We start from the raw sequence: 25044 nt of genomic DNA, 5'->3' as shown, positions 1-25044 counted from the left end.
TTAAAACTTGAGCAATACTAATTGTTCAGAGAGACATGATCACCCAGTCAACAATAAAATATCCTCATTAATATTCAATAATGCTCAAATCTACCATTATTTTGTGATTTACGAATAATGTCTATTGACTTGGGTTGTGAATGTTTGTGACTTTTAAAATATGGGTCCCCAGAAAAAAAGTTTGAGAAACACTCATCTAAATGACAAGTAATGTGCTCTTTTCACCCTGAAAGTAACTGTTACTTGACCACAATCATTAAGATCCACAAATTAGTAGCTGTGAGTAAAGTATGCGAGCTGAATGCAAGCTAACCGTAGTGTTAGATTTTACAGTGTAGTAAAAGTTGAAAATTTCAGGGCTTAAATAATCCAGATATTTCTAATGAGAGTGTTACGACATGACATCACAAGGTGGAAATAGGAAATATCATAACAGAACAGACGATGTCCCTTTTAAGTTCTTACACATCCGTCAGTAACTTACCCATACAGATCCATAGTCATACTCCAAGTTTGTAGTACTTATGGAGCAGTACCCTCTCCCTCCAGCGCGGCAGTCTCTCCATCTGACCATTTTTACGACAGCACGTGAGAGCGCAGTACAGTAGGGAGCAGACTGGAGCATGGCGCAGAGGAGGCCAGGCGTAATCAAAAAGCTCCAAAACTTTCACTTTACCGTCATTTTACCCTTTGCCCGTGCGTAATTACGCGTAGGACACACCACTATTGACAAGAGGAGCGTCCGATTTCTGGTGAGTCTATATTTGTACTCGTGTTAAACTGCTTTGAAGGTCGGGTTTTCTTCTCGTTTCGCGACAGCTGACCGTACAGACGAGGAGGAAGCTAACAGAATACTCGCTGTGGGTGGCTATGGGACTTTTTTTTGGCACGATCAGCAAGCGTTGTGTTACTGTTTATTTGATTTGGTGGGAGAAAATGCCGAATTGAAGCGTTATAATGCGCAAAAACAGTCCGGAGATGTGGTGAAAGTGAGTCATGACTGCGGCTGTCTGGATTTTGTTATTGAAGTCAGCTGCTCTACAGACAAACACATTTATACATATTAAAAACAGACGCGTTTCTTGATCTGCAGTAGGCTACACCCTGCTTATGGTCTTATGTGTTTGTTTTCTCTGTTTGAAAGCAATTAAACAGTAAGTAGTCAAAACTTTGAGTCTGCATTGTTTAGCCTACTATAAACAGGCTTTGTTGTAATAACCCATTTATATCAAAGTTACAATCTTCATTTCCGTAAGGGCAGTCTCATTACCGCAACATGTGTCACAACTTAAATTAAGATTATCTTTTGACAGCATAATTTATTTTTAAGAATACACATAATGAAGACTAATAGTTATTTTTAGTCAGGCACAAAATAAAAAGAAAAAAACATGTTTCTAGAAAATGTTTTTTTTTTAAAAAAAAAAAAAAAACTGAATTTGAGGTAACAAGTGTGTTTCAGTAGTGACATATATTTACAAACATTAATACATTTAAAAAGCATTTCAATGCGAGATTTTTGGGGATAATCTGGTCTAACCATGTCTGTTAATAATCAGCTTCTGAAATAAGTCAAACAACATTATTAGAAAAATGAAGAGGTCATTTTTTGTTCCGGTAATGATAACTTGTACAGACTTTCTCACACAAAAGCTAAAAATCATAAACATTTTTAAAATACTTAACAGATTCTGGTTAGTTAGTTCAGATCTTAATCTAATATTTACTAAGATAAAATAGTATTGATTTTTATGGTTGGGTCTGTTTTACAATACTACAATATTACTAGAATATTTTATCAGTAAAAGCAAAATAAAAGTCAAAATTATCAAAGTATTTGATAACCTCAAATCCAATAAGCCAATCTAATTCTAGCTTTTGTATCAATATTTCTTAGTTTATATGATCAAATACAAGATATAATTCACTTAGTAAACAAAAGTAATTAAAGTATTTCACTTTTTATTATTGTGTCATTAATCACAACAGTTGTAACAGGGTCTGGGTTGAATGGATAATGCACTGTCTTTGAGTGTCCAAAAAGTGCCATAGAAATCAAAAGCATTAGGTTATTATTATGACTATTATTAAAGTTTATCTTCTAATAACCACAGCTTTCACTTTTGACATCCACTGCAGTTCCAACTTGCCAGCATACTCCAAGTAACCCTCTTACTGGGCTGCATAAATTGGGGAAAAAGTTAATTTAATATTATTGCAAATGTTGTGATTATGATTCGATTTGCAATTTATGTTATAATGTTGTTACCTCATCAAAAATACCTGCTGAAGTTTTTTTAACCTTTTTTATTCACACATTTGAGTAATCCTTTATTCAGTTTAGTTCAATCCAAATTGAACTTTATAAATTGGTACAGGAGCATTACATGACTGAAATACTGAACTTCTTAACTAATACTAGGATAAATTTGAGAGCGTGTTTTTTGAGAGCATGTTAGACTTAGACAAACTTTATTGATCCACAAGGGAAAATATTTGGACACAGTAGCTCACACATCACAATATAATAGAGTAAAAAGTATAAATGGTAATAATAAATTCTAAATAAGTAGCAAAAAAGAGCAAGAGACAGGTGTCAAATAAGACATAATTATATAACTGTAAATGTACAAGTCAAAATAAAATAGAAAAATAAGTAATATAAAATCTCAGCTTTATACAAGAGGTCATAGGAAGACAAAGCGACAATATGATGACTGACAGGACATAGGGTTATCTGTTACATTAGGGTTAGTTGTTGTACAGTTGTAGGGAGCATTATATGAACGTAGTCCTGTATCTCTCACTGTTTGAGCGGAGCTGTAGGAGATCCGGTATTTTACTTATTTATTGCTATTTACCTATTTTATTTATTTAACTCATGTCTTATTGATACCAGTCTTTTGCTATTTTTATTGCTACTTATTTAGACGTTTATTAAATTTTTTACTCTTTGTTATTGTAATATAATATGTTGAGTGAGCTACTGTGTCCAAGTCATTTCCCTTGTGGATCAATAGTTTGTCTAAGTCTATTTTATGATTTTTATGGTTTTGCTTTTATTTGCTTTTTATTGTTTTGGGTTTTTTTTAGGACTGGTATGATCAAACCTTTAGCAATTTACATTTTTGTTGTCTTCATTTTAAGATTTCTGTGCAGCACTTTGGAAACTGCTTGTAAATTGTGCTAGTCTCAGTTTTGAGCCCTGTGTCCTCTGTCTGAGCAGATTTATCCAAAACCAGTTATTTGTCCCAGTTTTATACAAGAAATGCCCTAGGTGTCTCTATTTTTGACAGTAAAGAGAGGCATACATTATCATTTGTCAGAAAAGCTGCTTAAAAATGACCAAAACACAAAAAAACTTGACTATACTGACACATGTTAGTCCTGAATGGGCCAAGTAAATAACACTTTTCCTTAATTACACACTCGATTCACAATGAGATTATTACCAACCACCACAAACCTAGCCTGATTCATCAGCCGGTTTCTGCGTCTGACCTCGCAGCATTAGGATTCGTTCGCTCGATGGTAGGCAGCAAATTTTTTTCTAACTGTTATATTAAGCTTTTTCCGAATCCTGTAGGAAGAAGGGCAATAACGTCTTTCCCCTTGATAAAATTCATCAAATATTCTCTTTGTTCCGGCTTTAAATCCTCGATCTCGGAAATTGTTGCCAACACAGAATGTCTGTCTTCGTCTACATCCATCTCGACCATTTTGTTTACTGTGCTGTACCACAAAAAGGACCCAGACAGACGCTTGAGTTTGACATCATGACTTCACAGCTCACTGCGGTCTACAACTTCTGGTGTTCTTGAAAACCGTCTAGTGTATTCCTATTCTGGACCTAGTCGCTGGAGAGAAATGAAATTGAGTGGAGGCACTAGGTGACTCCAACCTGCCTAAAAAACCAGGGGTGTCACAGTTTTTTATTTTGAAATTCTTATCACCCTATATATAAATAAAGTGGATTTGGAGTTTGATGCTGTACACAGCAGGGTTTTATACATAAAACCCCAAGTTGTGCTGATTGTGCTGTTTACAACTTAGGTTAATGCAAATAATGTACAGTTGCAGTATACTGTGCAGTCCTTGTTCCTAGTGTATAAGTGAATCTACATCCTTATCTCTGGTTAGCAGCTCAGTGCGCTCCTGTTAGCTCCCTGTCCTCTCTTGTGTTGTGATAGTGCTGGAGAATGCAGCTCTGTGCCTTTTTATGGACACACAGAGAGGAGCAGAGGCGCGTGTCTCTCCACACTGTGAGCAGCTGAGGGACAGACAGGTGCGCTCACAGCACTCCCACTGGTCAGTCCAAGGCACGACTGAATTGTGCTGCTAATGTACACTGACACACATTAGGACTCCAGTGACTGTGACCCACTTTTTAAAGTTTTCAATAGGGACTTGTCTAGCCAAAACTTTAAATATGCAAATATTTTCTTTTAATTTTGATTCCTTAATGTGATGTGTGAGCTACTGTGTCCAAGTAATTTTCTTTGTGCATCAATAAAGTCCAAGTCTAAAGGTGCACTATGTAACTTTTTGGTTGAGGGTTTGTCACTTTCTTGTTTATATGGACATGTTATTGTTCTGCCTGGAATGTTCCACAGAGTGACATTAAACAGCTCTACTTTACTCATTTATTCAATTACAGATGGTTTCATAGCTCAAAAATATATAGAAAATGGCATTCTGACTAGGGGAGTAAAAAAATATTGTAATGTCATTTAATGTGATGATACAGTATCAATACCGTGGACTGCTGTATCGATATACTGCCAAGACTTTTTTTTTTTTTGTATATTTTACAAAATTATTTTGTTACAGAGCTACAGTTCTGTTGTTTATTTAGTGGAAGGAAACTCCTTTATGTGACATATTTGACATATTATTATTATTATATTACAGTTTTGAGGGTTAAAATGTTTGTGTTTCATATGAAATTTGCACAAAAAATGGTTTAACAAAGACTTTTAGTATCACAGCCGAATCGATCTGAAATATATCGTATAGAATTGTAAGCTCACTGTATCGAGACATCATGAGGCCTATGTATCGAGGTATTTATCGTATCAGCAACTTCTGAATGATACACAGCCCTAATACTGACTGTGAGCGGGGTCACCTTTCCACAGATCTGACCTATTTCTTAGTCTGGTTTGGTCTCCATGAAGATAGAAAGATTTAATGCCACTGTGAAACATTCCAGACTAGGGCTGGGTATCATTAATACATACCTCAATACATAGGTTACGATATGATACTTGATACAGTGCACTTTTGATTTGATACGATATACAGTCAATTTGATACAGTTCAGTAAAATGTAATGACTAAATCGTGACTGTGATACTAAAAGTCTTTGTTAAAACACTTGTGCAAAGTGAATATGAAACACCAATTTTACTCATCAAAACAGTGAATATGTTAAATCGTTGCATCCTTCCACAAAACAAGCAACAAAACTGTAGCACTATAACAAAAATAATTTAGTAAAATAAACCAAAAAATGGACCATTGTTTCCTAAAGACTGGGTCGTGACCCGTAGGTGGGTTGCAAGAGATATTTTTGGGTTGCTTTGTCATGATCCATGCACTTCCCGGCTCCTTGCTTTTTCTCCATGCACAGAATCTCCGCATACCCCTCCTCTCCTCACTCACTCACCACCTTGCCTAGCCAATTTTCTGTGGGAAACACTGATTACAGTTTTTTATTGTCATTATGTAAAACCAGAGTAATACTAATTGTTCAGAGAGACATGATCACTCAGTCAACAATAATTTATCCTCATTAATGTTCAGTAATGCTCACAAATTTATTTTGTGATTTACGAATAATGTCTGACTTGGGTGGCAAAGATTTGTGACTTTTATATATGGCTCCCCAGAAAAATATTCAGGCAACACTGATCTTGACAATATAACGATACAGCTGCCCATGATATCGATACTGTGTCATCACATTAAGTGATACGATATATTTTTGCACACAACTCTTCCAGTCAAAGCAGCAACATCTTCATAGAGAAAAACATTTAACAGACCCTCAACCAGAAAAGTTACACAATGCACCTTTTTAGGGAATCAATATACCAAACCTTCACCATAATATTACTGAAAACTAAACAGGGCTGTAGATAGTCCGTTCACATCTATAGACGCAGGATGCACTAGTCATTAGATAACTTGTGATAACAGCTAACCATGGATTTCAGAATGATGAAAAATTAGGACTATTGCCATAGTCATGAAAAAGATATATTTTTTGAATGTGAAAAGTAAGTAAGTAGACGGATATTGATATTTTGGTTGATCTCTCCCACCTCTACCTTGAAAAAAAAAGATTCTCAGACAACATGGGACTTTCTCTCGTGTCCTCTGAAGTCAGGAAACCTCTGCAAAACAGACAAATCACTTGAGGACATCCCTGGTTAAATAAAAAACAAAAAAGGTTACTCGTCATCAGTGCATTGGCTTTACAGTGTACAGTTTATGTTGAATGTATTGACTCTTCCTCTCCTCATAGCAGGTGGGCGTGGGCAGGCTGTGGTGACTCTAACATTATATATAACGCTATAATTTCTCCTCCTCCTCTTTCCTTCTCTCATCCTTCTCGTTCTCTCTCTTTACAGTAGTCAGTTTGTTCAGCATCATGCTCTTTGTTGTGGTGCACATTTCCAGTCTGTTTCTTGTTTTGTGTCTGAGCTTCTGTCTATTCTGGGAGTGTTCTGGTAAACACTGGTGCTGGAGTTGTGCAATGTTAGTTCCAGTGTAAGTGTGGGCTTTCTCTGTTTTGTCCTTAATTGTCCTTTGGCAAACGTAGATGAGAAACTAGTTATGCTCTGTTTATTTCAAATGAAGACCTTTATAGCTTCGGTGTACTCCTGGTTTAGACTTTAGTATTCTGTTATTGTCTTTTAGGTTGTGTGGTGCAAAATGTTACGGTAGAACTCTTGTTTAGTTTTGTCAATCATCAAATTTAACTTTGATTTTTATTATTTTATATTTAAATATTTGGTAAAAGGTTATGAGTCAGGTCTGTTGAGATGCAAACCTGCTCATAATGAATGTTAAGTAGGGTTGTCAAATCAATCATCTAGATTTCTGTTATCATGCTAGTTACATTTCAATCTAGGAATTGTCTCAGTACACGATACTGATTATGATACCACAATGAAGATAAAATATGCTCCTTTTTTGTCATTTTCATACACAAAATAATAGTACTTTCTTTATGTTCCCTGATAAAACTCAGAGTCATACTAAAACTGTTAATGTGTTAGGTATTGATACCTGCTCAAATTAGTATCTTGTTTCAGTATTAGTTTTAGTATTGATCAGTATGTGATTTTTGATACTTGGCAACCCTAACTGACACTAAAAGTAGTACTGAAACTGGATATTAATTTGAATAAGTAAGAAATTTCAAGTTTAACTGTTCAACCTGAATCATTCTTAATACACAATTTGTTCATTATTAATTAAGGCTTTGTACAAGACTGTTAAAAGTTAATTAAAAGTTATTATAAAGGTGCACTGTGTAACTTTCCTGGTGCAGGGTCCATCACTTGCTTGTTTCGATGGATATGCCATTGTTCTGCCCGAAATGTTCCACAGTATGACATTAAACGGCACTACCTTATATTTACTCAATTACAGGTGGTTTTATAGCTCAAAAATACCTAGAAAAACGTACATTCTGACTGTGAGCGGGGTTGCCTCTCCACAGATCTGACCTGTATAACACCGGCTTGAACGTCCCCCTGGCTTGAAAGTCCCGGCTCAAGCGTCCCCTCCGGGCGCCCCCTTCTCTTGGTTGGCACACGGGTAACTGCTGTGACCAGAAAAGGGGGTGTTCTCGCCGGCCTTTAGTCAGCCGCGTCACGCACTGTGATGTATTGACTTAGAAAATCAGCATTATATATCATATCATTAAAATTTAAAGTGACTGTAGTAAGACCAAATGCCGGGCCTTGTTTGTGTCATTTTACCGATCTTCCCAAACTGAAGCTGAGTCCACTAGTATTCGAGTAATTTGACATGCTGTATTTACTCAATTTGTGTGTGTTTGAGACCACTAGTTTTTGCCTGTTTTGTATGTGTGTATAAACAAACGTGTTGAGGTATATTGTAACGTGTGTTTATATGTATATAGATTAATTTAGGGTACAGTTCAGGGGGATTTTCCAGCTGATTTCCAACCTGTAACTTGGTCTGGTTTGGTCTCTATGAAGATAGAAAGGCTTAATGTCATACTGTTAAACATTCCAGACAAAGCAATAACATCTCCATGGAGAAAAGCGTTGATTGGCTCTCCACCAGAAAATGTACACAGTGCACCTTAAAGTGTAGCCAGAAAGTTTAGTATCATGACAACCCCACCTTTCAATGCAATAATAGTAACATTGATAATACAATAAATGCTTTTATTTTAGTCTGTAAAGGTACACAGTGGTGCTATAAACAGCTTTTGAGTGCATGTTGTGATGTGTGTTTCCTTGGAGAGAGTCAGATCACACAGAAGTAGGATCTGGGGCTGGAGCTTTGTGAACCCCAGTGAGGAATGTCCATGTTAGTCTTCAGGCCTGAGACGCAGAGGCCCACAGAGCACAGCCTAAACAAACCTGTGAAAGCAGATACCTGCGTATTTTAGGCAGGAATGAGTCTCGCTGAGTATCATCAGGGGATCTGCCGTCATCTGTTATCGTACGCTCTCAATTTAGAGGTTTGAAAGGGACTCTTGTTGCCCTACTCAAAATGATTTCACAAAAAGGTTTTTGTTTTCAATACTGACACTTTCTGATTGTCATGATTTTGAGGGTAAGGTACTCTGCATTTGACCCATCCTTAAATGCCGATAGGGAATCCTTGTCAGAAACAGGGGACCCATCTTCAGATTTTGAACCATCTCCCAAGTCTTGGTCAGGACAACCTTAGCTGGAGGACTCTCTCTGTTGTGCATGTTTTGAGTTGATGGAGCAAAGAAAAGCCACTGGTCTCAAACCTGGGACTTTTTTGCATGGATCTATTCAAATAAGTGGGGAGGGTATTGCTGCTTGTAACTTGAGTGGGACTAGTGGCCACTCATTGGAACTTCAGTGAAAAAATGACTCCTACCCAAGGAATTTTCCCATAGAGCGCAATGTAATCACAAACTGCTCGTGTTCAGCTGACAGGGACATAAACTTTTTTTTCTCAGCTCAAAATCCTTCAGTTTTAAAAACAGCTTTTTAATCTTTAGCTCCAGCTCCGCTCTAGCTGCTCACGTCATACAGACTGCACTCCTTGTGAGAGAAGATCACTACTGCGCATGTTCAATGGGCAAAGAGGCACCAGAAGTACCAATCCGGGCTAGGCTAATCAGGAGACATGCGCCACTGAGCACTTTGACTTGAATGGGCTGCCATGTTTAGGCCCCGGGACCTGCCTTCTTTTGTGAGACAAGGATTCTAACCACTCTGCTGATCTGACATGCCAGAATCTCAGTGTCCGATCATATTGTGTTTCCATGTCAAATATAAAAGTCCTGAGCCTAAAACACATTGATTGATACAGCAGAATGGTAAAGCAAACTTAACTACAAAGACCATGATCCTTTGCTTTGTTCCAGTTCAGTCAAAGTTACAATTTCATTTTAGTGCTTGAAAAATGGAATGTGATGATTATGCTTCACTATTCCACCTGACACTATTCTTGTAGACCTTGTGTTTGTAATTCACTTTGAGAGGTAGTACAGTCATGATACAAACATTTCAAACTTGATTTCAATACCAAGGAAAAGTCCATATACTTATTTGGTAACATAACACCATAGTAAGCGCTCTCTTCAACAGAATGTCAGGGTGTCAACATTACTTCTTTCTTTAATATAACTGTGTGTTTTTATACTAATTCAGATTTAGATCAAGACCATTCTAAAACTATTGGGTCCAAATTGGAAATATTGTTTGCAAATTCTTTAGTATAATTATTGTGGGCCTACTTAGAGATGAGACATAACACTTGGAAGTGGTGAGTAGTGCTGATGAGGCTGTATGGATCAGCTCACTGACCATAGACCCGGGACAGAGAGTGAGGACAGCCCAAAACTTCCCCCTTAACCCCCCCCACTCTCTCATCCACCCTCCCTCTGGAAATGGACACTCGTGTATTTATAGCCCCACTGCACAGGCACGCTCTGTTTCTTAAAGACGGTAAGAAGAACCACGAACTGCTCTGGACTTTCCTGTCATATATTTTAGACTGTTGTACTGTCACTTCTCTTGTAGTTTAAACAGGTAGCAGGAATTCACTTTTATTAATATTTTCTTTAGTCTTTCTTGTTATTGGTTCTTGGTTTATAACAGAAAATGTGTTCTTTTAAGGTATTATTAATGTTCTGTTGTGTGTCTGTTTAGACTAAGCCCCTAACCTGAGCGACAGAGGAGATGGAGAATCCAGTATTACAGACGCAGCCCTCCACGCTGCCGTTCTTTGACACAGCTCACGCCTTTAACCTCCTGAGGGGGATCCACGAGCTGCGTGCTGAGAGGAAGTTCTTTGATGTGACTCTTTGTGCTGAGGGTCGAGAGTTCCACTGTCACCGCACGGTTCTGGCTGCTGCGAGTATGTACTTCAGAGCCATGTTCGCTGGGACGCTGAAGGAGAGTGCCATGGACCGGGTGGTGCTACATGAGGTGTCTGCAGAGCTGCTGGAGCTGCTGGTGGACTTCTGTTACACAGGCAGAGTCACAGTGACGCAGGAGAACGTGGACGTTCTCCTGAAGACCGCTGACCTTTTCCAGTTTCCCTCTGTTAAAGAGGCCTGCTGTGCTTTTCTGGAGCAGAGACTGGACGTGTCCAACTGTCTGGAGATACAGGACTTTGCAGAGGCCTACGCCTGCAGAGAGCTAGCTGCTAGCGCACGCAGGTTTGTGCTGAAGAACATCATGGAGCTGGCCAAAGGCACAGACTTCGAGCGGTTACCATGGAAGCGTCTGCTGGAGTTTGTGACAGACGATGAGCTGTGTGTGGACAAAGAGGAGACAGTTTATCAGATTGCGGTGCGCTGGGTGAAGGCCGATCTACAGAGGAGACTACACTATTGGCCTGAGCTGCTCCAGCAGGTCCGACTGCCCTTTGTGCGCAGGTTCTTCCTGCTGGCTCATGTGGAGAGTGACCCTCTGGTTTACCTGTCTCCCACCTGTCTACGCCTGGTGAACGAGGCACGCAGCTTCCAAAGCTGTGAGTACGATCGCCATGACCGGCCCTGTCAGCGCATGAGGCCCCGGCCGTCCACCGGGCTCGCTGAGATCCTGGTGGTGATCGGGGGCTGTGATCAGGACTGTGATGAGCTGGTGACCGTGGACTGTTATAACCCTCAGACCGGACAGTGGAGGTACCTCGCTGAGTTCCCTGATCACCTGGGAGGAGGCTACAGCATCAGTGCACTGGGCAACGACATCTACGTTACAGGTGGGACTTCTGATCACATTATAGGAAGACCATACTAAAGTCAGTTTGCTGCTCTGCATTACACAGTATTTATCTGTGGCCAAAGGTTGTATGAAAAATAGGGCTGCAACAACTAAGTTGAATAATTGTCTGTAGTCGACTGTAAAAATAACAATCATTTTAATAATTGTTAGTTGTTGTCTGGATCATACAGACTGTAAGACATGTCAAAGGACAGTCTCTAACAAAGAAATTGGCATTATTACATCAAAAATGTGTCAGTGGTTTGATATTTTAATCAATAATACACTTGTAAATATTCTCTAAATAGATGCCTTAAGATATGGATTAAGTTAAGTTGCATTAACATATTTGTATTTTATGCTGGTTAAACTGTGTTTTAAAATATCAATATGCAGAAATACTCTTTTGACTAGTCAAAAACATATCGCTAACAAGTCGACTACTAAAATAATCATTAGTTACGGCTCTAATAGTAAAGTGTTATTTCTGTATACTTGTGTGATCTCTCCAGAATTAGCCTGTGTCCAGGTTGCATTGCCATTAGATTTCCTTTAGCTTCGTTGGATATCTTTCTATTTGTGTTCTAGACCAGAGACCTTATAAACTGGCTGTTAATAGAGCTTATAAATAAATAGCAGTGTCTTTGGCTAAAGGCGTTTCGTGTGAATAGACAAAAGAACGCTGTGTGCTGCCAAGACCCCTCTGCTTCATAATCCTGTCATTAACAAAAGCTTATCTGAAAACATGATCACCACCACCTTTGAGAAATGATCCAAGCTGTTTACGCCATGATTCAAGGTCATAGCAGGAAAGTGACAAACAGATATAAATTTAGAGGTGGAGGATTTCTTCTCCAGTGACACTTACCAGCAGCAGTGTTGCGTAATACTGACTTGCAGATTTAGATTCACTTTAAATTTGAACTTGCAATACTAAAGGTGCACACTGTAACTTTTTTGGTGCATGTTCAGCCTTGTCTCCATGGAGATGCTGAAGATTGCTTTGTCTGGAATCAGTAATACTTTACATGTATTTCTACTTTTAAAATGAGGCTCGTATTGATTATCTACCCTTATCTAGCGCCATTGAGACAAGTATATGACATTGCTAAGCCAACTTCTAGGTCAGATCTGTGGAGAGGCAGCTCACAATAAAAAATCATGTGTTTACTGATAAAACACCTTGATTGAATAAGTTTAATGCCATACTGTGGAGCATTTCAAGCAAAGCAATTAAATATACCCCATAGCAGCTGGCTCCTGGCATAAACATCCTTTGGTAGTCAGAGTAGTCAGACCCACTGGCCCACAGGTTGGCAGTTCTGTCCCAGCTGCCACAGATGACTACTGTTGTTATGTCCTTTGACAAGACACTTAACCCGCCTCACTCTTAGTGTCAGCATACAGTGGTGTATGAATGTGTGTGTGCATGGGTGAGTGCTTTGAAGGTGGAAAAGTAGTATATGAGATATTAGCTGCAAAATGTCTCAAATGACTTGTACTAATCATAACATTATTGAATCTTTGTTCTGTCTTCATGCCTTGTAGGAGGCTCTGACGGTTCACGACTCTACAACGGTGTGTGGCGATACAAGTCCAGTGTAAACGAGTGGACCGAAGTATCACCAATGCTGAAGCCTCGAGAGTACCACAGCTCCTGCGTTTTAAAGGGACAGCTTTACGTAGTCGCCTCTGACAGCACCGAGAGATACGATCACGCCCTGGACTGCTGGGAGGCCCTACCCCCAATGCTGCACCCCATGGACAACTGCTCCACCACCACCTGCAGGGGGCGCCTGTATGCCATCGGCTGCCTGGCTGGAGAGGACACTATGTCCGTCCAGAGTTATGACCCAGAGACCAATCGCTGGACTATGGTGAACTGTGGTCAGCTGCCGCCCTGGTCTTTCACCCCCAAAACAGTCACTCTGTACGGGCTCATCTATTTTGTCAGGTGAGGAAGAAGAGTTTATGTAGCACGTACAGAACCCCTTACAACTAATGGTACCCTTGATAATTAAAGTTAAGGCATTCACTCAGTGCATTTGACCCATCTTTCAAATAGTGCAGCTGGGGCAACCTGTCAGGAGCAGTGGGCCGTACAGTGCAGCGCTTGGAGACCCATCTCCAGATCTTGAGCTAGGCTTATTAGAGTGAGAGAAAGCTAACTTTTAGGCACTTTGAGGATTTTTATTTTTTTTTTAAGTTTATGTTGTTAAAATAGAAAAGAATCCCTACAAAATCTGACCTTTGTGAGAGTTGTAGATGCCCTGTTAGCCGAACACGGGCAGTTTGAATTCCCCAAAAATGCACTCTACGGGAGAATTCTTTCTGGGCCCAAGCTCCTGGGAGCTACAGTACCTGGAGCGGCCACTAGTCGGCCTCAACCAGGAACAGAGGAGCAATCCCTTATCCAGTTTTTTATTATAGATCCATGGTTAAGATACAATTTATTGCCCCCGTGGTGAAATTTGTCCTCTGCCTTTGAGGTATGTGCCGCCGGGGCAAAGCTGAAGCTGCTGTGATATTGTTAAACCATTTCTCCTGTCATAACTCTGTGTGGCTTTACTGTACCTGTCAGTGAGGCTTGAGTAAATCCATGTTTTTTATAGCTTTGGCTTCACTCTGCTTCTGTTTCTATTCTCAGAGATGATTCAGCCGAGGTGGATGTGTACAATCCTCAGAAGAACCAATGGGACAAGATCAGCCCAATGACACAGGTGAGATAGGATTCCTATTTACAACTACACACATACTATGTAGAGGCACATAACAGATGACACACGCATGTGCTTGGCCAAATCTCCCCTGTCAAACCAGGCTCCATGTCTGTAAGAGTTTCACCTTGGGGATGAATAAAAGTAAACAGATATTGGCTCCACAAACATGAGACAAGACAAGATACATTACTGTATTTTTCGGACTATAAGTCGCACTTTTTTCATGGTTTGGGTGTTTCCTATGGCTTATACTCTGGTGCGAATTATATATTAACATTTTCACACTGACAGCCGTGAGAGGCCCTAGGCTTGTGTGTCAGTATCTGCTGCTCCTGTTACTCCTGTACCACTGTCACTCCACCCTCTACTGCGCATGTCTCCTGCAGAAAAAGCCGTTCTGCTGCAAGTAGTGGAATATTCAGCCAAAAACGGTAATCGAGCAGCAGAGAGAAAGTTTGGAGTGAGTGAGAAACTTGTGAGGGACTTGCAAAAAGCGTGAATAGAGAACACAGCTTCACGGCAACCTGTCCGGTGCACCATGCAACTTTCCTGGAAGTCATTGGATGAACTGACAAAGCCTGGACTTCAGTGACAACCCAAACCACCCTGTCGGGATTCAGAAAGGCCGGAATAATTCTAACTGGAACTGATGCTGAGTCTGACGACAGCTACACAGAAGAGGAAAGGGCACCCTGTTTACCTCCGGAGGTCGCCCGAGTTGCTCAGATGGGACAGAGGATGAAGAATTCAACAGTAATTTAGTGATTTAGAGTGAGATGGAGAGTTTGGTAAACTTGTTCTGTTCTGTTGTTTATGTCATATCTGTTATCTGAAGAACTGTTCATATGTGACATTAACAGTCTGTTGTGCTCTGTTCTGTTGTTACTACTAGAACTTGCCTTTCAAGATGATTGGTCTCTGATTTAGTAAATTTACCCCAAAAGTGTGACTTATAGTCCGGTGCAACTTATGTACGTATTTTCTTCATCATTACACATTTTTTGGCTGGTGCAAATTATACTCTGGAGCAATTTATAGTCCGAATAATACGGTATACAGATTGTGGCATACAGTTCCCAATTTTAGCCTCACATTTTTTTTATATATTTTAGTTGTCAATCTGGAAATGTTTCAAAGTGTGCTTGTGTCATATGTTCTTGAGATCTTGAGAAGTCACAAATCTCTCTCTGTCACTCTTTTGCAGGTGCATGTTGGTGGCAGTGTGTCAGTCCTGGGTGGTAAACTCTATGTCTCTGGAGGTTATGACAACACGTTTGAGCTCTCTGATGTGGTGGAAGCCTACGACCCCGGGACCCGATCCTGGTCTGTGGCCGGACGACTACCTCAGCGCACTTTCTGGCACGGCAGCGTCAGCATTTTTAGACAGTTTATGCCCCAAGTCTCGATCGCCTTCGAGCCACTGGAAGTCCCCGATTCTAACGCCATCCAACTACATCGTCACCATCGGCAACAAGTGCTCCAAAACAATTTGAACAATCTGAATCAGAACCAGGATGTAGATGCTGCGCACTGATTTTAGCTGAAAAACACAGGGACATTTTACATACACTGCCCTTCATAGAATTGGTATCTGTGAAAAATATTAGCAAATAAGGCAAAAAATTGACTTTGTTGTTTTGAGATTTTTTCTCCAAGAAAATGTTGTTCTTGTAGATTTTGGTGCCAAGAAATGGAAATTGCAACAAGGACTTCCCAGCATTCAGGAAACGTCTATTTCTGGATCTGTGGTATTATCGGCCTAAAAAGGACTTTGTATTTGATTCCAGTGGCTACAAAATTCATTACAAATTACAATGGTCCTGGTTTGGTCCTGGCTTAGTCCTGGTTCATTTCTGGTTTAGTCCATGAATCACTGCTGGAGAACTGCTCACAATGGGGTTGAGTCTTTTAATCCGAAAGTGTCCAAAACTACACCACTAAGTTACCGACAGTACTTTGCCATAGATTTTACTATGGGGACAATATTTACAGAGGGCGCTGTAATTGTGTGAACACTACACTAATGTGAAAGTGATCACGATGCTGAAACAGAAAAAGCACTTTGCAACAATAAGCAGGACTCAAATCTGCGCTGTCTGGTTAGTTCATTGCTAAATGTTCTTATAATGGACATTACCAAATTACCAGTGAATAAGCAAATTTGTAGATTTTGCGTAGATTAAACTAACAAAAAAAAACACACAATTTTGGAAATTTTTTATCGCAAAAGTAGTGCATAATAGTGCACTGTGTGTTCAGCTTTTAAGGAGACAGCTAAACTGACTGCTTGTCTCAACAGAGATGTTATTAAATCCATGTATCATTCACAACTATTTTCTTCATTATTTGTCTCCAAAACTAAAATGAAAAAAAAAAAACGGATAACGATTTATTTCGATTATGAGTTTAAATGAATAATGGAAAAAACAGATAACGACCGTTTCCCATTTCCGTGACTTAAACTGCGATGCTGGACTTTTGCGCTGCACACGGACTGATCCTATCAAACTTTATCAATCAAACTTTATTTATAAAGCACTTTTCATACAAAAATGTAACACAAAGTGCATCCTAGGGCTGAACCAGGACTATACCAGTCTCAGTTCTGATCACCCAACAGAGTACGCAGGCGCACGACCCGACTCCTGGTTCAGTCCTGGTTTAGACTTGGTTTAGTCCTGGTTCAGTCCGAATTCAGTCCGAATTCAGTCCGAATGCGGTGTTAACGTCCGGCATCGCAGTTTAAGTTACAGAAATGGGAAATGGCCGTTATCCGTTTTTTCGATTATTCATTTAAACACAAAATCAAAAACTGAAAAAAAAAATAATTATCTGTTTTTTAAAAGAAAATTGTTGTTTTTACATTTTCTTATTTTTGGTTTTATTTTGGAAAACAAATAAACAAATGATACACAGATTTTATTTTTTGCCTGGAATATTCCACAGTATGGCATTCGATATTTCTAATTTATATTAATCCACTGTATTTTTTATTTCCAAAATACCTTGAAAAACATGAATTCTTTCTGTAAGTGGGGTTACCTCTCCACAAATCTGACTTGTGACTTGGCCTGCTCGTCTCCGTGGAGATAAATAAATTTTATGCTATTCTGTGGAGCATTCCAGGAAAGCAGTTACATCAGTGGAAGAAAGCAGGTGGCACGCCCTCCACCAGAAAAGTTATATATAGGCTCTGTTCAGGCTTACGTTACAAACCAGGAAGATGTTTGGAAAGATGCAACTTAAATTACAACTTCCGACGGGTTCTGTTCTAGGAAAAATGAAAAAATGGCCCAGTTTTCTTCATCTCCATGTCATTGTAGTGTTCCGTTATGTTCAGATAATCAACAATTACAACCATACCTCAGTTTTTATCATTTTCCCCACTGATGCACAACTCCGAGTGCACTGGGTACATGTGATTAGAAGAGATCAGGCGCCAAATTCAAGATGATTCCAAACAGCACATACGTCTGCAGTCTTCATTTCAACGCTGATCACATTTACTTATGTCGTCATCACATGTTTCCAAACGTCTTCCTGGTTTGTGACGCAAGTGTGAAGAGAGCCTGTTGCACATAAACAAATTCATTCTGGCCACAGCACTATTCTAACCTGTGTCTTACGGTGTTTACAGTCACATAGTTCTCAGATTTAAATTGGACTGTTCTTTGTTTACATTCCGCATGTGTAATATGAAGCGCTCAGACAGCTGTCCTGACTCAGCCTCACAGATGTTCAGCAGGTGTGCCCCTCATTACAGTATCATTAATTCAAGATAGCTGCATGCTGTTTCCTGATGTTATTCTCCATGTAGCCATTAGACTGAACTGAGATCTACAGTCCCTGACAAAAGTCTTGTCACTTATCCATTTTGTAGAAACAAAAGCTTATAACTTGACTTTAAATTAATCGATTGGTTTTAGAAATGTCTCATATGAAAGCTAAAACCCTCCCAAATTATGCTCAATATACTAAAAAAAATTTGCTTCACTGAAAAAAGATTGATCATTTAATGAACACGGAAAGGTCAGATTTTGGCAAGACAAAAGTTTTGTCGCCTTGTCTTATGATGCACCCAATCCTAGATTACAGCCTCACCTGTGGTCAGTTACTGATCAATCAGTTAGTGGGTGTGTATAAAAAGAAGCCCAGCACACCAGACCTTCACATCAACTGCAACTTGACCTCTGACAACATGCCTAAGATCCACCCTGAGACCAAAGCGTTAATTATCAAGAGGCTGAAGACCAGATCCACTGCTGAGGTGGCTGACACCTTCAATGTGTCTCAGCGTCAAGTACAAAGAATAAGAAAAAGATCTGAAATGACTGGAGATGTTTTTGACAAGCCCAGGTCCAGCAGACCCCGCAAGACAACTGCTTGGGAGGACCGTTTGTTGATTCAAAAATCCAAGGACAGCCCCTTTTCCACTGCAGCAGACTCCACCAGGCCTGGTCACCTCAAGTCCCTGTGTCAACCTGAACAGTTTGTAGAATTCTGTCTCAAAATGGCCTCCATGGTCGAATCAGTGCACAGAAACCAGCACTAAACAAAAGGCAATTAAAAAACCATGTGGCATTTGCCAAGGCCCACAGCCTGCTAAAAGGATGGACACTGGAAAAGTGGCAGAAGGTGGATTTCTCAGATGAATCCTCGACTGAATTACATCACAGCCGCCGCAAATATTGCAGGAGACCTACTGGAGCCCGCATGGATCCAAGATTCACCCAGAAAACAGTTAAGTTTGGTGGCGGAAAAATCATGGTCTGGGGTTACATCCAGTATGGGGGTGTGCGAGACATTTGCAGGGTGGAAGGCAATATCAATAACCTAAAATATCAAGAAGTATTAGCTCCTCTTACATTCCCAACCATAAAAGGGGTCAAATTTTGCAGCAGGATGGTGCTCCATCGCAAACTTCTATCTCTACATCAGAGTTTCTCAAGGCGAAGAAGATGAAGGTGCTCCAGGACTGGCCAGCCCAGTCACCAGACATGAACATCATTGAGCATGTCTGGGCTAGAATGAAAGAGGAAGCATGGAAGGCAAAACCAAAGAATCTTGATGAACTCTGGGAGGCATGTAAGACGCTTTCTTTGCTATTCCTGATGACTTCATCAACAAATTGTATGAATCATTGTCAAACCGCATGGATGCGTCCTTCAAGCTCCTGGAAGTCATACAAGATATTAAATATGGATCTCACAGCACCACTACTTAATTCACTGACATTATGCAACATATTTTTGTATTTGAAGTAAATTATTTGTAAAATTTTCTGTAGGCGACAAAACTTTTGTCTTGCCAAAATCTGACCTTTCTGTGATCAATCTTTTTTCAGTGAAGCAAATTTATTTTAGTTTATTGAGCATAATTTGGGAGGGTTTTAGCTTTCATATGAGACATTTCTAAAACCAATCTATTAATTTAAAGTCAAGTTATAAGCTTTTGTTTCTACAAAATGGATAAGTGACAAGACTTTTGTCAGGGACTGTATGGCTGTGTTCACACGATGGTTAGAAAAAGAACGCAATCAATCCCCAGGTACTACATGATGTTAAAACAAACATTGAAAGTAGAGAAAGAGAACGAGTATGATTCTGAAAAGAAACTGGAAAAATCTGACAAATTTGGACCTTTCCCGAATAGTTTTCGAAGGATTAAATTATTAAACTTTATCAAATGAGTCTTGTGGTATCAAAATGAATATCAAATATCAAGTGTTTTCCTTAATAACAAGTATATATTGAGTTTGAAATTTTTGTATCTTGATGACACTAGTTAACACCAGCTTTGGTCCTGAGTTAGTCCTTGTTTAGTCCTGGTCTAGTCCTGTTTTTATCTTTATTTATTTATTTGGTTTATTTAGCAGGAACAGTGTACATTAATCAACATTTCTCTAAATCCTTTACCCCTGGTTTAGTCCTGGTCTTGTCCTAGTTTAACCATGGTCCAGACCTGGTTTAGTCCTGGTCTACTCCTGGTTTAGTCCTGGTTTAGCCATAGTTTAACCTGGTCTAGTCCTGGTTTAGCCCTGGTCTAGACCTGGTTCAACCCTGGTCTAGTCCTGGTTTAGCCCTGGTCTAGACCTGGTTCAACCCTGGTCTAGTCCTAGTTTAACCATGGGCTAGTCCTGGTCTAGTCCTGGTTTAGCCCTGGTCTAGACTTGGTTTAGTCCTGGTCTAGTCCAGGTTTAGCTCTGATTTTGTCCTGGTCTGGTCCTGTTTTATTCCTGTTTTAGTCCTGGTTTAGCCCCAGTTTTGATGACGTGAACATGGTGTGTTTCACTTGCCGTTGTTTTCGCTCGGGCAGTATAATCCCAGTCCGTGCATGAAGTCTTTATAGTCGATTTAGTATTGAACGTTTCTGTGTTTATTTATGAACTTCTTTTGCTGTGTTGTCTAAAGGCATTTTTGTTCATGAAGTGAATATTTTATTGCATCCAAACTGGAAGTGCTCAAACTATCTGTGTTTTTATGTCAACTTTTAGTTCTTGAAATGGTACTTTGGATTTTGTGGTTCTGAAAGCAGCTTTACTTTAGGTTTGTGAATACACTAAACATTAGTGTTGCGTTTACATGAGATGAGACTGAAAAGGTGTGCGCAGGTTTCACGAGCTGCTGTTCTGATCAGGAGCTAAGAAGCAATACATGCAGTGACCCGTTTTGTAATGAAAATGTTATATTACTGCATTTACAAATAAAGTTATGTTTTGTAAAACTTACAATCTGTGTGGTTTCATTTTTAAAGACTGAAAACTAGATCTCTCTGAAGATATTATTAATAATTTATTTGATCAAGATTCCATCACTCAGTATAATCTTCAATCATCAGCCGGGTTCTTTTTACTGACAGAACTGGCTGTAGATTTGTGATTTGGGCAGAAAATACCTGTTTAAAAATGTAATTAAAGAGTAAAAAGTCAAAGTATTTCATGCAGTTTGAGGTCTTCAAATGTAGTGATTCTGATATATTTTTGTGCTGAAACATATTTTTTTCTTAGCTGTTTTTATTAGTACATGTTTGTTTGCTCAAACTATGAATGTATTAAAAAAAAAAAAACTCAGGCTTTTCACCAGATCTCAAACTAACTGATTTAGTCCTGGTTTAGTTTTGGTTTAGCCCTGCTTTAGTCCTGGTTCAGTCCTGGTTTAATCCTGGGCCAGTCTTGGTCTAGCTCTGGTCTAGCCCTGGTTTAGCCCTGGTTTAGCCCTGGTTTACTCCTGGTTTACTCTTGGTTTAGTCCTGGTCTAATCCTGGTTTATTCCTGGTTTAGTCCTGGTTTAGTCCTGGTCTAGTCCTAGTCTAGTCCTGGTTTAGTCCTGGTTTAGCCCTGGTTTAGTTCTGGTTTAGTCCTGCTTTAGCCCTGATTTAGTCCTGGTTTAGTATTCAGTATAATCGTCAATGATCAGCCTGGGTGTTTTTATGGAGAGAACTGGCTGTAGATTTCACCTTTAAAAAGATGTGATTTGAACAGAAAATACCTGTCTATGACTGTAATAAAAAATAAACCCCTCAGGCTTTTCAGCAGGTCTCAGACTAAAATAGAAAATACTTTTACTTTTCAATTGTGCTCAAAAATGAAGTAAAGTTGTGATACCTTCTCTTAGATGTAGTGACAAAAGAATCTACTTTAAAATGTACTTAAAGATGAACTGTGTAACTTTTCTGGTGCAGGATCCATCACCTGTTTGTTTCTATGGTTAGGTCACTGCTCTGCTTGGAATGTTCCACAGTACGACATTAAACAGATCTACTTTACATTTATTCAATTACAGGTGGTTTTACAGTTCAAAAATACCTAGAAAATCAGATCTTCTGACTGTGAGCGGGGTCGCCTCTCCACACATCTGACCTGTAACTTGGTTTGATTTGGTCTCCATGAAGATAGAAAGGTTTAATGCCATACTGTGGAATATTCCATACAAATCAATAACATCTCCACAGAGAAAAATATATGACGGTCGCTCCACCAGAAAAGTTACACAAAGTAAAGTGCACATATGTAAGATTTTTACTTGACTACAGTAGTACTTTTATTTCCACTGGATTTGATGCAGCGTTCAGAGTTTAGAGAAAGAAATTTTATGCAGCAGACTGTGGCCTTGACTTGATAATGTAAAAATAGGCACGGTACAAACCTGAGACACAGCAACTGCTTATATTAAAAGTCCTTTTATTACCTGGGGAAGGGCATAAAGATTTTTGATCAGGGCATTACATTATGAGCCATTATTTTGCCGAGATTTAAGCTCAACCCTCGAGCAGCACCTGTACTGAGACTTTAAAGACATTTTTATGACCCAGTAATGCTCTGCACCTCTTTTAATGTGAAGAGATTTGTTTTTATTTTGTTATGAATAAACCGAAACAATATCTATTTGAAAATTGTGAGCTGGACCATATGGATGTATCAATATGGATAATAGCATAAAATAAATGTATAGTTATATTATAATATAATGTTATAGTGAAATTATTGACTCTTGAGGTTACAGAAAAAATGTATCGTTTTATTTTGGTGCCAAGATTCTATGCATTCAGTATTTCCATGGAATTATATGAAAATTACAGAAATAAACAACATAATTTTATAGTATTGAAAGATCCCAAAATTAAAGAATAAGATAAATTAAAGCCGCGCGCGGCGATGGTGGCCCTCGCCCCGGCACGCACCGCCCCCCCACGCGACCGCCTGGGACTCGCGACTGCCCCGTCACGCCACCCTGTCTTCCCGACACCGCCCAGGCCGACAGCTCGTCCATTAGACACATTACATAATGCCCCTTTAAATATTTTTAGGAGTGAATGCGCCCCTGCTGGCCAACAGTGGAAAATGCACCATGTCCGTTATTTATGTTTTGCTCATAGTCATGCATAGAACTTATTCCCTGAATTTGGTCCAAATCCAATAATGTTGACAGGTCATGTCTATGCTAGGGGGCACTATAGTGTTCACTTTTCATCTGTTTTGTAGTGTATTATATTCAGGCTCACATCATGCATTATTGATTGAAATTTCAGCACGATCCGATTAAACATGGGCATATAATAATTTTTTTACTATTTTTTGGGGGAGTCTTTGCGCCCCTGCTGGCCAATGGTGGAAAATGCATCATGTCTGTAATAAACTTTTTTGCTTGTAATCATGGGCAGAATTTAATTCCCGAATTTGGTACAAATCCAATAATGTTGACGTTTCATGTCTATGCTAGGGGGCGCTATAGAGTTCACTTTTATTAAATTTCATTTTTCATTACATTCAGGTCTGGATCACGCAATTGTGATTTGAATTTGAGTTCTCTAGGACAATGCCTGTGGCCGTGACAGGTCACCGAAAAAACAGGAAATGAAGGCGTTATTCGCCGGCGTGCTACGGGCAAACCGTAAGGAGTATCCCAAAAAAATTTGGCAACTTCTGTGAGTTCATGTCTGTAGATGTGACATGTCAAATCTGAGCTCATTTGGACCAAACCCCGGGGACTTGAATCTTTTTGTAGACCCCCAAGTCAAAACGGCGCCGAATGTTTGATCCAATATGGCCGACTTCCTGTTCGTCATAGGGTCATGCTCCAATTCATCTTTTGGCTTGTCTCATTGTTCTCTATCACTGTTCCGAATTTCGTTTCCCTGCGACAAACTTTGCCTGTCCCCACTCCCATAGGGGTCGAATTCTAGGTGGCGCTGTTGAGTCGGGTCACTCGGGTCATTGTTGCGATGCCCATTTTATCGAATTTTTCGCCGGGCCGATCGATCTGGACCCCGGTTTGGGGACTTTTCGTCCATGTTCAGGGGGTCAAAAATGCGATCGTTTGGTCGGAAAAGGGAATAAAAAAAAAAAAAGAAACCGACGAAGAACAATACCCCTCGCCCCTAACTTTGATAGTGGCGAGTGCCAATTAGCCTAATACTGTTAAAGAAAAACGTGTTTGATAGCATGTCTGCTGTGTATGACTCCACCGCGTTAAAATATTTCTCAAATGGCAGTGCCCCCCCTGCTGGTGACCCATGCCCCTCCAGTAGATGTGCTCTGACGCCAACTCTGACAATTAAGAATGCGAACATACACGCTGAGCGAATTTTGGAATGAATGAGCTATAGAGTTTGCATTTTTATCGAAGCTCCTTAGTTTGTTTGCTGTATGATTGTTCTAAAATCTAAAATCAATCGGCGGATGGCGGGCGGGTGCGGTTTTGAAAACCTTCGGTGCAAAATGGATAGCGGGCGGATGATGAGTTTTGTGTCGCGGTTGCGGATGAAAAAATAGCCCATCCGCGCATCTCTAGCGGTCAGGTCTTGTTCCCCACATAGTAATAAAAACAAACACACACACACACACACATGCACACAGAGGGTGATTCAAACGTCCCTTCACTTATCTGTCAGTGCACGTTGTCTGTCTCAATCAGGAGCCACAGGGGGGCGCTAATCACAAAAACTGTTGTTGTGTCCTTAAAACAAAAAACAAAATTCAGAAAAATGTAATCATTATTGCAAAGAAAATATACAGACGACTGACTAAATATAGAGCCTAAATATATATTGTTCCATCTTGAACTATAAGTGGATATATAGTAATTATCATCACAGGTCTACTGTACACTTGGAAGTACTTTTGGGGGACAGTCTACACCACTATCCCTTGGTAGTCTTTGTAATTATTCTGTGGTCTAATAAGGTGAAGGTTGAAGGATATTTATTGTTATTCTACTGAAATATGACAGAATGGATATCTATAACCGAGCGAAGACCAAACCCAACAATTTGTGGTGTATAAAAAAGGTACAAGGATATTTATGATCAAATTGTAATTCTTATTCTAAGAATACACTTGCAACTACTGACTTTCAGAAAATCCTGAA

The 25044-nt window shown here is 39.6% G+C and overlaps 1 protein-coding gene across 1 annotated transcript; it reads left to right on the top strand.

The window, feature by feature from the left end:
• The first annotated feature begins 600 nt into the window (after positions 1–600).
• klhl21 (kelch-like family member 21) lies at positions 601–20905 on the top strand. The gene is made up of 5 exons (XM_020942054.2): positions 601–752; positions 10401–11457; positions 13008–13413; positions 14107–14179; positions 15384–20905. The coding sequence occupies exons 2-5, from the start codon at positions 10431–10433 to the stop codon at positions 15711–15713; spliced, it is 1836 nt and encodes a 611-aa protein (XP_020797713.1). The 5' UTR covers positions 601–752; positions 10401–10430; the 3' UTR covers positions 15714–20905.
• Positions 20906–25044: the final 4139 nt, after the last annotated feature.

This window comes from Boleophthalmus pectinirostris, unplaced genomic scaffold, assembly GCF_026225935.1.
Source record: "Boleophthalmus pectinirostris isolate CB_2022bp ecotype Guang Dong unplaced genomic scaffold, ASM2622593v1 HiC_scaffold_8, whole genome shotgun sequence".
Taxonomy (NCBI): Eukaryota; Metazoa; Chordata; class Actinopteri; order Gobiiformes; family Gobiidae; genus Boleophthalmus; species Boleophthalmus pectinirostris.
The sequence above is the reverse complement of the archived record's forward strand: the minus strand, read 5'-3'. Positions and strand labels throughout refer to the sequence as shown.